This window comes from Salmo salar, chromosome 14 (genome assembly GCF_965601325.2).
Source record: "Salmo salar chromosome 14, fSalSal1, whole genome shotgun sequence".
NCBI lineage: Eukaryota > Metazoa > Chordata > Actinopteri > Salmoniformes > Salmonidae > Salmo > Salmo salar.
The window spans coordinates 50,113,562-50,130,282 of NC_138304.1; the positions used below are offsets into that span (position 1 = coordinate 50,113,562).

The following is a 16,721-nucleotide window of genomic DNA, read 5'->3' on the forward strand; positions in this document are numbered from 1 at the left end:
GATACAGGACAGAGACGTATAGCCTACACCCAACATGTTAGCTACACCAACCCAAAGATACAGGACAGAGACGTATAGCCTACACCCAACACGTTAGCTACACCAACCCAAAGATACAGGACAGAGACGTATAGCCTACACCCCAACACGTTAGCTACACCAACCCAAAGATACAGGACAGAGACGTATAGCCTACACCCAACACGTTAGATACACCAACCCAAAGATACAGGACAGAGACGTATAGCCTACACCCAACACGTTAGCTACACCAACCCAAAGATACAGGACAGAGATGTATAGCCTACACCCAACACGTTTGCTACACCAACCCAAAGATACAGGACAGAGACGTATAGCCTACACCCAACACGTTAGCTACACCAACCCAAAGATACAGGACAGAGACGTATAGCCTACACCCCAACACGTTAGCTACACCAACCCAAAGATACAGGACAGAGACGTATAGCCTACACACCAACACGTTAGCTACACCAACCCAAAGATACAGGACAGAGACGTATAGCCTACACCCCAACACGTTAGCTACACCAACCCAAAGATACAGGACAGAGACGTATAGCCTACACCCCAACACGTTAGCTACACCAACCCAAAGATACAGGACAGAGACGTATAGCCTACACCCCAACACGTTAGCTACACCAACCCAAAGATACAGGACAGAGACGTATAGCCTACACCCCAACACGTTAGCTACACCAACCCAAAGATACAGGACAGAGACGTATAGCCTACACCCCAACACGTTAGCTACACCAACCCAAAGATACAGGACAGAGACGTATAGCCTACACCCAACATGTTAGCTACACCAACCCAAAGATACAGGACAGAGACGTATAGCCTACACCCAACATGTTAGCTACACCAACCCAAAGATACAGGACAGAGACGTATAGCCTACACCCCAACACGTTAGCTACACCAACCCAAAGATACAGGACAGAGACGTATAGCCTACACCCAACACGTTAGCTACACCAACCCAAAGATACAGGACAGAGACGTATAGCCTACACCCCAACACGTTAGCTACACCAACCCAAAGATACAGGACAGAGACGTATAGCCTACACCCCAACACGTTAGCTACACCAACCCAAAGATACAGGACAGAGACGTATAGCCTACACCCCAACACGTTAGCTACACCAACCCAAAGATACAGGACAGAGACGTATAGCCTACACCCCAACACGTTAGCTACACCAACCCAAAGATACAGGACAGAGACGTATAGCCTACACCCAACACGTTAGATACACCAACCCAAAGATACAGGACAGAGACGTATAGCCTACACCCCAACACGTTAGCTACACCAACCCAAAGATACAGGACAGAGACGTATAGCCTACACCCCAACACGTTAGATACACCAACCCAAAGATACAGGACAGAGACGTATAGCCTACACCCCAACACGTTAGCTACACCAACCCAAAGATACAGGACAGAGACGTATAGCCTACACCCAACACGTTAGATACACCAACCCAAAGATACAGGACAGAGACGTATAGCCTACACCCCAACACGTTAGCTACACCAACCCAAAGATACAGGACAGAGACGTATAGCCTACACCCAACATGTTAGCTACACCAACCCAAAGATACAGGACAGAGACGTATAGCCTACACCCAACACGTTAGCTACACCAACCCAAAGATACAGGACAGAGACGTATAGCCTACACCCCAACACGTTAGCTACACCAACCCAAAGATACAGGACAGAGACGTATAGCCTACACCCAACACGTTAGCTACACCAACCCAAAGATACAGGACAGAGACGTATAGCCTACACCCAACACGTTAGCTACACCAACCCAAAGATACAGGACAGAGACGTATAGCCTACACCCAACACGTTAGCTACACCAACCCAAAGATACAGGACAGAGACGTATAGCCTACACCCAACACGTTAGATACACCAACCCAAAGATACAGGACAGAGACGTATAGCCTACACCCAACACGTTAGCTACACCAACCCAAAGATACAGGACAGAGACGTATAGCCTACACCCAACACGTTAGATACACCAACCCAAAGATACAGGACAGAGACGTATAGCCTACACCCCAACACGTTAGCTACACCAACCCAAAGATACAGGACAGAGACGTATAGCCTACACCCCAACACGTTAGCTACACCAACCCAAAGATACAGGACAGAGACGTATAGCCTACACCCAACACGTTAGCTACACCAACCCAACGATACAGGACAGAGACGTATAGCCTACACCCCAACACGTTAGCTACACCAACCCAAAGATACAGGACAGAGACGTATAGCCTACACCCAACACGTTAGCTACACCAACCCAAAGAGCCCCAACAGCCACAGAGTCTAAAGGCAAAAAAGCAGGAATTTAGAAGTTAATCACGAAAGGTAGGCAAAATTTGAGCACCCCTCTTTTGTAGGAAAACATAGTGGAAAGAGTATGTAATATAGATGCTTCCAGAATGTGCTTTAATTTCATTCGTTTTAATACCGTGAAGAGGATACATTACCTTTATGGCTTTATCCAAATTGTATTTTAACACTGAGCAATCATAGCAATCCAACACTGAGCAATGATAGCAATCCAACACTAAGCAATCATAGCAATCCAACACTGAGAAATCATAGCAATCCAACACTGAGCAATCATAGCAATCCAACACTGAGCAATCATAGCAATCCAACACTGAGCAATCATAGCAATCCAACACTGAGCAATCATAGCAATCCAACACTGAGCAATCATAGCAATCCAACACTGAGCAATCATAGCAATCCAACACTGAGCAATCATAGTAATCCAACACTGAACAATCATAGCAATCCAACACTGAAAGTGTCCAAAGAAACAACCGAAGGCAGAGAGCTGTGTTGCTGCTGTGGTAAACAGCTTGTATCAAACGTCTCTACCAGATGTGTATTTCAAATGGCACCCTATTCCCTAGAGCTGTGGTCAAAAGTAATGCACTACATCGGGAATTGGGTGCTATTTGGGACTCAGAAGACAGTATATCAAAACGCCCTGACGGGAGACAGGCAGGTAGTAGACTGGCATTCAGAGGTGTGAGAATTGTTAGTTTAGACAAGACAACATGTCTATGACGAGGTTTTCTAGTGGATATCCTATAACTGCTGTGGGGACTGGGACTCGTAACACTGTAGACAAATCTCTTTTTACATCTGTAGTGGTATCTGTCCCTTATCATTATATAGAATGTGGTTTAGAATTCTGTATAAGGGGGTGGAATGATAGATAGCAATGACTGCATCCAAGATGTCTTAAACTCGTCACACTTAGCGTTCTACCACCACCTCTGAAAGATGTGCTGCTTTTCAAAGGCCCTGCATGGTTTTTTACTGAGGCTTTAATGGTTTTGGGATATTGCCATTTTTTTATATATATTTTTTTGAGCGCTTCTGTGAGGAGGTGGTTTGGAAGGAAAGGAGGAAGACGGAGGGGAGGCAATTCCAGGCCAACTCAACACATCTGGAATAAATAAGCCCTGGAGGTATGCAGTACTGCAGCAGCTCACAGAGAGGCCTTTGGTCCAGCATCATTCTTTTCTTTTTTCTTTTCTTCAGTTGCACAACTGAACACATTCAACCGAAATGTGTGTTCTGCGTTTAACCCAACCCCTCTGAATCAGAGAGGTGATAAAGGGGGGGGGGGGGGGGGGGGCTTAACCCAACCCCTCTGAATCAGAGAGGTGATAAGGGGGGGGGGGCCTTAATCGACATCCCCGTCATCGGTGCCCAGCGAGATAGTTGTTGGGGGGTTAACTGCCTTGCTCAAGGGCAGAACGACAGATTTTTTTTGCTTGCCGGCTCAGGGATTCGAACCAGCGACCTTTCGGTTACTGGCCCAACTGCTAGGCTACCTGCCGCCCCAAAAGTGCAGTACTTGGGACAATACAGACAAGCCGAAGAGACTACTTTGGGGTTTTATGGGGTATTTTCTAAAAGGGAGACATTTTTTACTTCTATTGAAGTTACCTCATAAATTGACTTTTATTTGTTCTGTTGGTTAAAGTACAGTGACTACTGTAGGACTCTTATTGTGGGTTAAAGTACAGTGACTACACTACTGTAGGACTCTTAGAGAGAGAGAGAGAGAGAGAGAGAGAGAGAGAGAGAGAGAGAGAGATATAGAAAGACAGCGGGAGGGAGAGAGATATATATAGAGACAGAGCGAGAGAGAGAGAGAGAGCGAGAAAGACAGAGGGAGGGAGAGAGAAATATATAGAGACAGAGCGAGAGAGAGAGAGAGAGAGAGAAAGAGAGAGATATAGAAAGACAGAGGGAGGGAGAGAGAGATATTTTTTATTTATTTTATTTATTTATTTCACCTTTATTTAACCAGGTAGGCAAGTTGAGAACAAGTTCTCATTTACAATTGCGACCTGGCCAAGATAAAGCAAAGCAGTTCGACAACATACAAAAACACAGAGTTACACATGGAGTAAAACAACATACAATCAATGATGCAGTAGAAAAAAAAATAAGACTATATACAATGTGAGCAAATGATGTGAGATAAGGGAGGTAAAGGCAAAAAAATGCCATGGTGGCAAAGTAAATAAAGTATAGCAAGAAAAACACTGGAATGGTAGATTTGTAGTTTGAAGAAAGTTCAGAGATAAAATATAAATAATATGGTGCAAAGGAGCAAAAATAAATAAAATAAATAAATACAGTAGGGGAAGAGGTAGTAGTTTGGGCTAAATTATAGATGGGCTATGTACAGGTGCAGTGATCTGTGAGCTGCTCTGACAGCTGGTGCTTAAAGCTAGTGAGGGAGATAAGTGTTTCCAGTTTCAGAGATTTTTGTAGTTCATTCCAGTCATTGGCAGCAGAGAACTGGAAGGAGAGACGACCAAAGGAGGAGTTGGCTTTAGGGGTGACCAGAGAGATATACCTGCTGGAGCGCGTGCTACAGGTGGGTGCTGCTATGGTGACCAGTGAGCGGAGATAAGGGGGGACTTTACCTAGCAGGGTCTTGTAGATGACCTGGAGCCAATGTGTTTGGCGACGATTATGAAGCGAAGGCCAGCCAACGAGAGCGTACAGGTCGCAGTGGTGGGTAGTATATGGGGCTTTGGTGACAAAACGGATGGCACTGTGATAGACTGCATCCAGCTTGTTGAGTAGGGTATTGGAAGCTATTTTGTAAATGACATCGCCGAAGTCGAGGATTGGTAGGATGGTCAGTTTTACAAGGGTATGTTTGGCAGCATGAGTGAAGGATGCTTTGTTGCGAAATAGGAAGCCAATTCGAGATTTCACTTTGGATTGGAGATGATTGATGTGAGTCTGGAAGGAGAGTTTACAGTCTAACCAGACACCTAGGTATTTGTAGTTGTCCACAAATTCTAAGTTAGAACCGTCCAGAGAAGTGATGCTGGACAGGCGGGCAGGTGCAGGCAGCGATCGGTTGAAGAGCATGCATTTAGTTTTACTTGTGTTTAGGAGCAGTTGGAGACCACGGAAGGAGAGTTGAATGGCATTGAAGCTCGTCTGGAGGGTTGTTAACACAGTGTCCAAAGAAGGGCCAGAAGTGTACAGAATGGTGTCGTCTGCGTAGAGGTGGATCAGAGATTCACCAGCAGCAAGAGCGACATCATTTATGTATACAGAGAAAAGAGTTGGCCCAAGAATTGAACCCTGTGGTACCCCCATAGAGACTGCCAGAGGTCCAGACAGTAGGCCCTCCGATTTGACACACTGAACTCTGTCAGAGAAGTAGTTGGTGAACCAGGCGACGCAATCGTTTGAGAAACCAAGGCTACTGAGTCTGCCGATGAGGATGTGGTGATTAACAGAGTCAAAAGCTTTGGCCAGGTCAATGAATACGGCAGCACAGTATTGTTTCTTATCGATGGCGGTTACGATGTCGTTTAGGACCTTGAGCATGGCTGAGGTGCACCCATGACCAGCTCTGAAACCAGATTGCATAGCGGAGAGGGTGCGGTGGGATTCGAAATGGTCGGTAATCTGTTTGTTGACTTGGCTTTCGAAGACCTTAGAAAGGCAGGGTAGGATGGATATAGGTCTGTAGCAATTTGGGTCAAGAGTGTCACCTCCTTTGAAGAGGGGGATGACAGCAGCTGCTTTCCAATCTATGGGAATCTCAGACGACACGAAAGAGAGGTTGAACAGGCTAGTAATAGGGGTTGCAATAATTTTGGCAGATAATTTTAGAAAGAAAGGGTGCAGATTGTCAAGCCCAGCTGATTTGTAGGGGTCCAGATTTTGCAGCTCTTTCAGAACATCAGCTGAATGGATTTGGGAGAAGGAGAAATGGGGGAGGCTTGGGCGATTAACTGTGGGGGTTGCAGTGATGTTGAATGCAGTATGGGTAGTTAGGTAGAAAAATGCTTATTGAAATTCTCAATTATAGTGGGCTTATCGGTGGTGACAGAATTTCCTATCCTCAGTGCAGTGGGCAGTTGGGAGGAGGTGTTCTTATTCTCCATGGACTTTACAATGTCCCAGAACTTTTTAGAGTTGGAGTTGCACGAAGCGAATTTCTGTTTGAAAAAGCTAGCCTTGGCGTTTCTAACTGCCTGTGTGTATTGGTTTCTAACTTCCCTAAAAAGTTGCATATCGCGGGGGCAGTTCGATGCTAATGCAGAACGCCACAGGATATTTTTGTGTTGATATATAGATATATAGATATATAGATATATAGAGACATAGAGAGAAAGAGAGAGATATTGAAAGACAGAGGGAGGGAGAGAGAGATATATAGAGACAGAGCGAGAGAGAGAGAGAGAGAGAGAGAGAGAAAGACAGAGGGAGAGAGAGAGAGAGACGTGTGGATATAGAGAGTAGTGCCAGGCCTCCTAATGTGTTCAGCAAGTTGACTAGCACCGCCCCCTCAGGACCCCCACCTGGCCACCAAGCAGGAACAGGAAACGGCAACATCAGCACATCCTTTCAACACAGGCCAGATGTTGCTAGGGAGATGATGAAATTATAATTTGATGAAAATTGTAGACAGTGATATTCTTTTTTTGGGGGGGTGATAAAAATGCAGTGTTTTTTTGTTGTTGTAAACCCCTCTGAACAGGTGTGGGGAAAATGGTCTTAGAGAAATGTATGTCCAGTAACAATCATTCTCATCTCGGCTTCTGTTCAAACGACGTCTTTCTAATCAGACAACTCCCTTTTTGATGTAGAGAGAGGTTCTTTACAACGGTTCAAATCCGTAGGCTGTATAGAGTTTACATGGTTCACCACTGCTTGAATCTGAAAGGGGAATTAGAATATCTTCTAGAACAGAATGAGTTCTAGAATAATAGAATTGAATGACTTCTAGAATAATAGAATTGAATGACTTCTAGAATAATAGAATTGAATGATTTCTAGAATAATAGAATTGAATGATTTCTAGAATAATAGAATTGAATGACTTCTAGAATAATAGAATTTAATGACTTCTAGAATAGTTATTTAATTTATTTACTTATTCCATCCGTAGAGTCTGTTATTCCTGCGTCAGTGCATTTTTGGCCTAGTCTCCAATGGTTTCATTGTATGGTGTCTTATGAGTGACTCAGAGCTGCATCAGGGCTTTATAACAAAGGCTTCATTATTAAGCCCTGTAAAACACTTTTCCCACAGAGAGAAAGGAAGGGAGGTAGAGCCGAGTTGGATCAGACCATCTTCCTGTTACTTTGTCAATGAATCCAACACTCTGAGAGCCCCATCAGACTGCATATTAAATTCCCTTCTATTTAAATCAAATCAAAAATCCAATCAAATTTATTTATAAAGCCCTTCTTACATCAGCTGATGTCACAAAGTGCTGTACAGAAACCCAGCCTAAAACCCCAAACAGCAAGCAATGCAGGTGTAGAAGCACGGTGGTTAGGAAAAACTCCCTAGAAAGGCCAAAACCTAGGAAGAAACCTAGAGAGGAACCAGGCTATGAGGGGTGGCCACTCCTCTTCTGGCTGTGCCGGGTGGAGATTATAACAGAACATGGCCAAGGTGTTCAATGTTCATAGATGACCAGCAGGGTCAAATAATAATAATCACAGTGGTTGTAGAGGGTGCAACAGGTCAGTACCTCAGGAGTAAATGTCAGTTGGCTTTTCATAGCCGATCATTCAGAGTATCTCTACCGCTCCTGCTGTCTCTAGAGAGTTTAAAACAGCAGGTCTGGGACAAGGTAGCACGTCCGGAGAACCTATTTCTATGTCTTTCCACCTACAAAGACTGCGGTCAAACTTATAACAGTATTCTGTCAGTGGATCAAACACTGAGATTAACCCCGTTTTTTTTAATCATCACTAAAAGCTCAGTCAGAATATTGCATATCAAATTCCTTCTTTGAGTGAGATTTGGGACCAAACCATTAGACCTATTCTTCCACTGTCAGTGGATCCAATTTTACTGAGAATGCTGTTGATCATCATCATTAAATCAGTGAGCTATGAATTCCCCCCTTCTAGTCCTAATAGCCTGTTAATTATGTTCTTTTTGGAGCCACGGGTTTAAATGAGGGCACCATTTGGTACGCAGTTAGCCTGGTTTCCGTCTCTGTTTAGCTATTACATTCCAGTCCTTGCCACTCCTGTAATTTGCCAAAGATAAATCTAATTTTGACCAGGGCCCATTTCTACATATGCATTTTTCTCCCGAAAGGCCAAACCTCACCATTGGTTTGCGTGGCCAAAAGAGCTCTATTTTCATGACCATATCACTGCCTGGAGTTTGCTAAAAAGCATTGGCACTTGGATTGGGACCGATGCTGTGGTCACATGACATTAAAATAGAGGTCTTTGGTCACGCACACCAGCAGTGGGAACAATGCATATGCTGAAAATAGCTCATCCTTACTGTACAATACGGTGGTGGATCTTTGACGGTATGTGGCTATTTTGCTTCCACTGATTCTATAGCCCTTGTTAAGGTCCTAAGTGAAGCAGTGGTCTAAGACACTGTATCTCAGTAGAAGAGGTGTCACTACAGTCCCTGGTTCGAATCCAGGCTGTATTACATCTGGCTGTGATTGGGAGTCATATAGGGTGGCGCACAATTGGCCCAGTGTTGTCTGGGGTAGGCTGTCATTGTAAATAAGAATTTTGTTCTTAACTGACTTGCCTCGTTAAATATGTATTTATAAAATTTTTTAAAAAAGGTCAACGGCATCATGAACTTTACGAAGTACCAAGACATTTTAACCCAAAACCTGGCTGCCTCTGCCATTAGACACTTGGCCCGCAAGAGGATCTTCCAGCAAGACAATAACCCCAACCACACATCAAAATCAACAAAGAAATGGTTGACCACAAAAGCAACATTTTGCAATGGCTTTCTCAGTCTCCGGACTTGAACCCCATTGAAAACCTGTGGTTTGAATTGAAGAGGGCCAGTCTATAAGCACAGACAAAGGATATCAAGGATCTGGGAAAGATTCTGCCTGGAGGAATGGTCTAAAATCCCTCCCAATGTGTTCGCCAATCTCATAAAACGCTTTAGAAAAAGAGTCAGTGTTGTTATCCTCGCAAGGGGAGGGTGCTGGAGTATTGAAAACAGGGGATCCAATAATTTCCACCCCCATCTTTTTGAGCTTTTTTTTCTCTGAGCAATTGTATTAGTATTAAATTTAAAAAAAAATCTTCAAATTTTGCATACAAAATGATGTATTTTATGTAGTCTTTTTTGCTGATCTATATAATAATTCCAGACCCCACTGTAGATCTTTCTAGAAGCCTTTATCTGCTAGACTAGTGGCTCCCATCACGTCAGACCATGAAACAATCTGATCAGCCATTGTTTATTATCATTGCTACTTTGAAAGGGTCTGCTGGGCATGCTGGGCATGCTGTCTATTGACCAGGTAACAGAAACACTTTGAAAGGGTCTGCATGCTGTCTGTTGACCAGGTAACAGAAGGACTTTGAAAGGCTCTGCATGTTGTCTGTTGACCAGGTAACAGAAGGACAAAGGGGTGAAATAGGGGTGACATAAGGGGCGGACTGAGACCAGATATCGGCCCGGGAATTTCTGACACACCGGCCCATTATTTCCACTTGTGCCCCCCCCCATTTGCACGGAAATGGCCTATGGCGAGTCTGTCCCTGCATAGGGGTGACATAAGGGTGACATAGGGGTTTTCTCAGCTTGATGTCCAGACAAGTGCATCCCTTGGTGATGGGGATGGCTGCTGGCAGGCTGGATGTATAGATGGCTGGCTGGCTGGATGGATGGATGAATGGAGGAGATTATTCTAATGCTTGTTCTGGGTCATAAGATAAGAGGTTCAGAGACAATGTGCGTCCCAAATGGCATCCTATTCCCTATTTAGTCCACTACATTTAGCCAGGGCTCCGGTCAAAAGTAGTGCACTATATATAGGGAATAGTGCCCTATAGGACTCAGGTCTAAAGTAGTGCACTATATAGAGAATAGGGTCCCAAAGGGCTCTGGTCGAAAATAGTGCACTATATAGGGAATAGGGTCCCAAAGGGCTCTGGTCTAAAGTAGTGCGCTATATAGGGAATAGGGTCCCAAAGGGCTCTGGTCTAAAGTAGTGCACTATATTGGGAATAGGGTGCAGTTTGGGACGCATGCTTCTTATGTGATGTAGATTCTGTTAGGTCATGTCCTAGGTTGACTCTTCTCTCGGTATGGATGGCAAGTTCTCTACATCTTGTGAGGTTTTAGCAAACTGACAAGATCTTAGCTAATGGCAAGCTTTTTTTGTGGACGTCCGTGTCAGTGTTTGCCCCAGAGTGGACATGTGATACCACCCAGCATCATCAAGCTCACCCAAACCAATACCAATTTGATTTAATATCAACTGCATGCTTGGCAAAAGTTTCTTTTGGATTTCAACCAATGAGAGATTGTTATGACCAACTTCACACTGATCGAACAGATGTACAACATAAATCCGGCAGATTGACTGACAGAAGGACAGAAGTTGTGGCACTCTTAGACGTGTCAAACAAGGACAAACTCAGCGTGATGTCACTCACCACCAAGAACAAACCGTTAGCATCAAAGGGCTTCTTTTAAAACGCTTTAGTGGACTGTCCTTAGATGTTACAGTACATACCTGTACTATGTATTGCCTCAACTTTAACCTTTCAGTAGCAACTCACTGTTGTTTTAGTGACACGTAGACACCTCTATATACAGTATGGGCTTCTGTAGTAAAGGATCCACGTAAATCACCTGAGGAACTGGGACATTGTCAACTACTCTGTCCCAAAATCACACCCTATTCCCTATATAGTGCACTACTTTTGACCCCAAATGGCACCCTATTCCCTACATAGTGCACTACTTTTGACCCCAAATGACACCTTATTCCCTATATATAGGGAATAGGGTGTCACTACTTTTGACCAGAGCCCTATGGTGCACTACATAGGGATTAGGGTTCCATTTGGGATGTTGTCAATGTGTTAATGAGTAGTCAAGAGACCCCCTGTGTGTACGGCTCCTTTAAAACTTAGTCCTGCTATTAGGCTGCTTTACATTCCCCATAATCATACTGTATATCTCTTTGGCCCTCAGGGGAGGAAGGGATATATACGAGAAATTCTTCTTGTCTTTTCTGATGCATCCAGTCAGTTTTTTCTAATTGAGAGAGAGAGAGAGAGAGAGAAAGAGAAAGAAGAGAGGTGTGCCATAGTATGTGTAACAGTTATAATATTGTATGGAAGACAAAGAGCAACAGTCCTTCAGTTCCATTAACAGAAAAGGTTATCAGCAGTGTTAAACTGCCTGTAAAACCTCAACCTCACTATGCCAGACCCTCTCCAAAGGCCTAGTAACCAGCAACACTCTATCTATCTATCTATCTATCTATCTATCTATCTATCTATCTATCTATCTATCTATCTATCTATCTATCTATCTATCTATCTATCTATCTATCTATCTATCTATCTATCTATCTATCTATCTATCTATCTATCTATCTATCTATCTATCTATCTATCTATCTATCTATCTATCTATCTATCTATCTAGCTAGCTATCTCTCTCTAGCTCTCTCTCTCTAGCTCTCTCTCTCTAGCTCTCTCTCTCTCTAGCTCTCTCCCCCCCACAGTCTCTGACCATCAGTAATAGATAGGGGGGCCTATTAGACCCATTGACAGACCCCTTACGTCTTTACTGCCCCACTGCGAAAGTTTCTTATAAAAACACTGTTGTTTTCACATGCCGTAAACTATGTAGGCTATAGGTGTGGTAAAACGTGTCAAAACCCCATCAGGTTTTCTTAAACTAAATTTGTCTATTTGGGGCGGCAGGTAGCCAAGTGGTTAGAGTGTTGGGTCAGTAACCGAAAGGTTGCTAGATCAAATCCCTGAGCTGACAATGTAAAAAAGCTGTCTTTCTGCCCCTGAACGAGGCAGTTAACCCACTGTTCCTACGTCATCATTGTAAATAAGAATTTGTTCTTAACTGACATGCCTAGTTAAATAAAGGTTAATTTAAAAAAATGGAGTGTACCTGCTCTATCACAATGTTAAAGTATAGTGATTACTCTGTAGTATAGGATCCCTGTGCTTTCGCCCCCTGAGATTAAAGGGCAATTCAGCCAATTTTCAACCTCATATTCATTATCTCCAGCACCAAGGATCTACATGTATGAAAACAACGCATTTCTATAATCTGTGGTTTAAAAATAAATACATTGATTTTCCAAACCTGCAACGAGTTTCTAACCAGACGGAGGGTATTTTCACCGCGAATCTCATAGTGTTTGAAAATCACTGTTTTAAATGGGTTTTTATTTTTTTTGATGATGTCATCGAGTAGAACTTTTTTATTTTCAATTTTTTGTTTTGTTTTACATAGTAAATGCTCAGTTTTCACATTCGTAGACACGGGTATGTTGCTGAAGAGGATGAAGTTGAAAAGTGGCAGAATTACCCTTTAAAGCTATATCTACTATGTTAGATCAAAGATATTACAAATATATTATCAAATCAAATAAAATATTATTGGTCACATAGCTTTAGGGTCTTTTAGGGTCTTGTGCTTTTATAAAATTCCTACGTATCATCTATGTACTAAATCGACAAATACAATATATTTTATTATACTGCTACCATTTGAATTAATTTTCACACTTCTCTATCGCCCTGTGATTACCATGTGAAAATACTAAACACTTCTCCCTGTCCTCTCTTCACAGCTGACCCAGTGGATGTACTCAAGGCTCTGGACTTCCACAGCTCCCCGGATGGCGTCCGTAAAGTCACGGGCCTCTGCGCTCACCGGAGAGGATCTAAACCTGACATAGCCTTCCGCGTAGGAAAACAGGCGCAGATCAGCGCTCCCAGCAAGCAACTCTTTCCAGGTGACCTATCTGCTCCCCGTAGATCAGGGATGGGCAATATTTTTTTATTTTTTTTACTGTTGTGTGTTAGAATAGTACAATACACAAGGTGCCGTTGTAACCGATGTGAAATGGCTAGTTAGTTAGCGGTGGTGCGCTCTAATAGCGTTTCAATCGGTGACGTCACTCGCTCTGAGACCTGAAGTGGTTGTTCCCCTTGCGTTGCAAGGACTGCGGCTTTTGTGGCGCGATGGGTAACGATGCTTCGTGGGTGTCAGTTGTTGATGTGTGCAAGGGTCCCTGGTTCGAGCCCAGGTTCGGGCGAAGAGAGGGACCCTTGCACACATCAACAACTGACAAAAAAAATGTATGAAATGTATGCATTCACTACTGTAAGTCGCTCTGGATAAGAGCATCTGCTAAATGACTAAAATGTAAAAATGTAGAAATGTAGTTTTGGATCAGCAGTTTTTCTCTTGTTTTATCGGTCACTCAATTATCTCATGTCAGCTAACAGTTTTTAGATTGGTAAGTTTGAGTAGCGGCCAGCTATCTAAAGTTGTAGTATGCATTCACACACACACACACACACACACACACACACACACACACACACACACACACACACACACACACACACACATTGACCACCCACTCTAGAGCTTCCTTATTTCTCACACATAGAACAGGATTTATGCAGTGTGACATTTTTCTATATCGAGTTTGTCTCGTAAAGTTATGTTTTTTTTCCTCTAATGCTTTGGGACCCCGGACTAGTGCTACGCATTTGGCAGGAAGTTAGCGGGATGGGTTTTCTTCTTCTTCGTCTTCTTTTTCACTGAAATCACACAGAACACTGAGTCATAGGGTGTGTCCCAAATGGCACCCTATTCCCTATGGGCCCTGGCGTCAAAAGTAGTGCACTACAGTACATAGGGAATAGGGTATCATTTAGGATGCATGACTAGGAGGGAGACGAAGCAGAGGTCTGGTGACCAGCACTGGGGGTGGGGGGGGGGTTGAGAGAATGCCAAGAGTGTGCAAAGCTGTCATCAAGGCAAAGGGTGGCTACTTTGAAGAATCTGAAATATCAAATATATTTTGATTTGTTTAACACTTTTTTGGTTACTACATGATTCCATATGTGTTATTTCATAGTTTTGATGTTTTCACTATTATTCTACAATGTAGAAAAAAATGTAAACAAAGAAAAACCCTGCAATGAGTAGGTGTGTCCAAACTTTTGACTAGTACTGTATATACAGTTGAAGTTGGAAGTTTACATACACTTAGGTTTGAGTCATTAAAACTCATTTTTCAACCACTCCACAAATTTCTTGTTAACAAACTATAGTTTTGGCAAGTCCATTAGGACATCTACTTTGTGCATGACACAAGTCATTTATCCAACAATTGTTTACAGGCAGATTATTTCACTTATAATTCACTGTATCACAATTCCAGTGGGTCAGAAGTTTACATACACTAAGTTGTCTGTGCCTTTAAACAGCTTGGAAAATTCCAGATAATTATGTCATGGCTTTAGAAGCTTCTGATAGGCGAATTTACATCATTTGAGTCAATTGGAGGTGTACCTGTGGATGTATTTCAAGGCCTACCTTCAAACTCAGTGCCTCTTTGCTTGATATCATGGGACAATCAAAAGCCAAGACCTCAGAAAATAGTTGTAGACCTCAACAAGTCTGGTTCATCCTTGGGAGCAATTTCCAAACGCCTGAAGGTACCACATTCATCTGTACAAACAATAGTACGCAAGTATAAACACCATGGGACCACGAAGCCATCATATCGCTCAGGAAGGAGACATGTTCTGTTCTCTAGAGATGAACGTACTTTGGTGCGAAAAGTGCGACTCAATCCCAGAACAACAGCAAAGGACCTTGTGAAGATGCTGGAGGAAACAGGTACAAAAGTATCTATATCCACAGTAAAACGAGTCCTATATCGACATAACCTGAAAGGCCGCTTTGCAAGGAAGAAGCCACAGCTCCAAAACCGCCATAAAAAAGCCAGACTACGGTTTGCAACTGCACATGAAGACAAAGATCATACTTTTTAGAGAAATGTCCTCTGGTCTGATGAAACAAAAATAGAACTGTTTGGCCATAATGACCATCGTTATGTTTGGAGGAAAAAGGGGAAGGGTTGTATGCCGAAGAACACCATCCCAACCATGAAGCATGGGGGTGGCAGCATCATGCTGTGGGGGTGCTTTGCTGCAGGAGGGACTGGTGCACTTCACAAAATAGATGGCGTCGTGAGGGAGGAAAATTACGTGGATATATTGAAGCAACATCTCAAGACATCAGTCAGGAAGTTAAAGCTTGGTCGCAAATGGGTCTTCCAAATTGACAATGACCCCAAGCATACTTCCAAAGTCGTTGCAAAATGGCTTAAGGACAAGAAAGTCAAGGTATCGGAGTGGCCATCACAAAGACCTGACCTCAATCCTATAGAAAATGTGTGGTCAGAACTGAAAAAGCGTGTGCAAGCAAGGAGGCCTACAAACCTGACTCAGTTACACCAGCTCTGTCAGGAGGAATGGACCAAAATTCACCCAACTTATTGTGGGAAGCTTGTGGAAGGCTACCCAAAACGTTTGACCCAATTTTAACAATTTAAAGGGAATGCTACCAAATACTAACTGAGTATGTAAACTTCTGACCCACTGGGAATGTGAGGATTTTGTTTTTACCTGAAATAAATAATTCTCTCTACTATTATTCTGACATTTCAATTTCTTAGTATGAAGTGGTGATCCTAACTGACCTAAGACAGGGATTGTTTTACTAGGATTAAATGTCAGGAATTGTGAAAAACTGAGTTCATATGTAATTGGCTAAGGTGCATGTAAACTTCCGACTTCAGCTGTATATAGTATATAGGATTCGTAGTTCTTTGACATTGTGCGATGCTTTTGCCAGCTATAAAACAAAACGGCAGAAATATGTTGAAAACAGCTACTGTAGCATTTATTTAGCTATGTGATAATACTTGACTATTTATATCCACAAATGCGAGTGAATACCACTAGTGCCAAAATGTAAACGGGTGTTAATTTTAGGACCTGGTCGTGTGCCCTCTTTCTGGTTGAGGAGATAGACAGTTTAAGATGCTAGTTGCCTACTTGCCCCATAATGGAAAGATACGGTACAATATACAACTTCACTAGGAACAGATGCTTGTTAAGTCATTTTCCCAGTGAGTGAGTGTTGGTGCTTTGTCAAATTGGCCAGACAGCAAAGGAAAAAAATAAAGGCAGAAAATAGCAGGAGATTAAATTAACAATGAGATTTTCTGTGATTATTTGCCGAAAATAATTGCCTTAAAGCCTTACTGGTTTTAA

The 16,721-nt window shown here is 42.9% G+C and overlaps 1 protein-coding gene across 1 annotated transcript in view; it reads left to right on the plus strand.

Moving 5' to 3' along the window:
* The window catches only part of LOC106569492 (collagen alpha-1(XI) chain), a 177,857-nt gene that overhangs the window by 4,770 nt on the left and 156,366 nt on the right, over nucleotides 1–16,721 (plus strand). Inside the window, exon 2 of the mRNA XM_082961028.1 lies at nucleotides 13,211–13,375. Coding sequence (XP_082817154.1) covers nucleotides 13,211–13,375 — 165 coding nt within the window. The remainder of the gene's footprint in view (nucleotides 1–13,210; nucleotides 13,376–16,721) is intronic.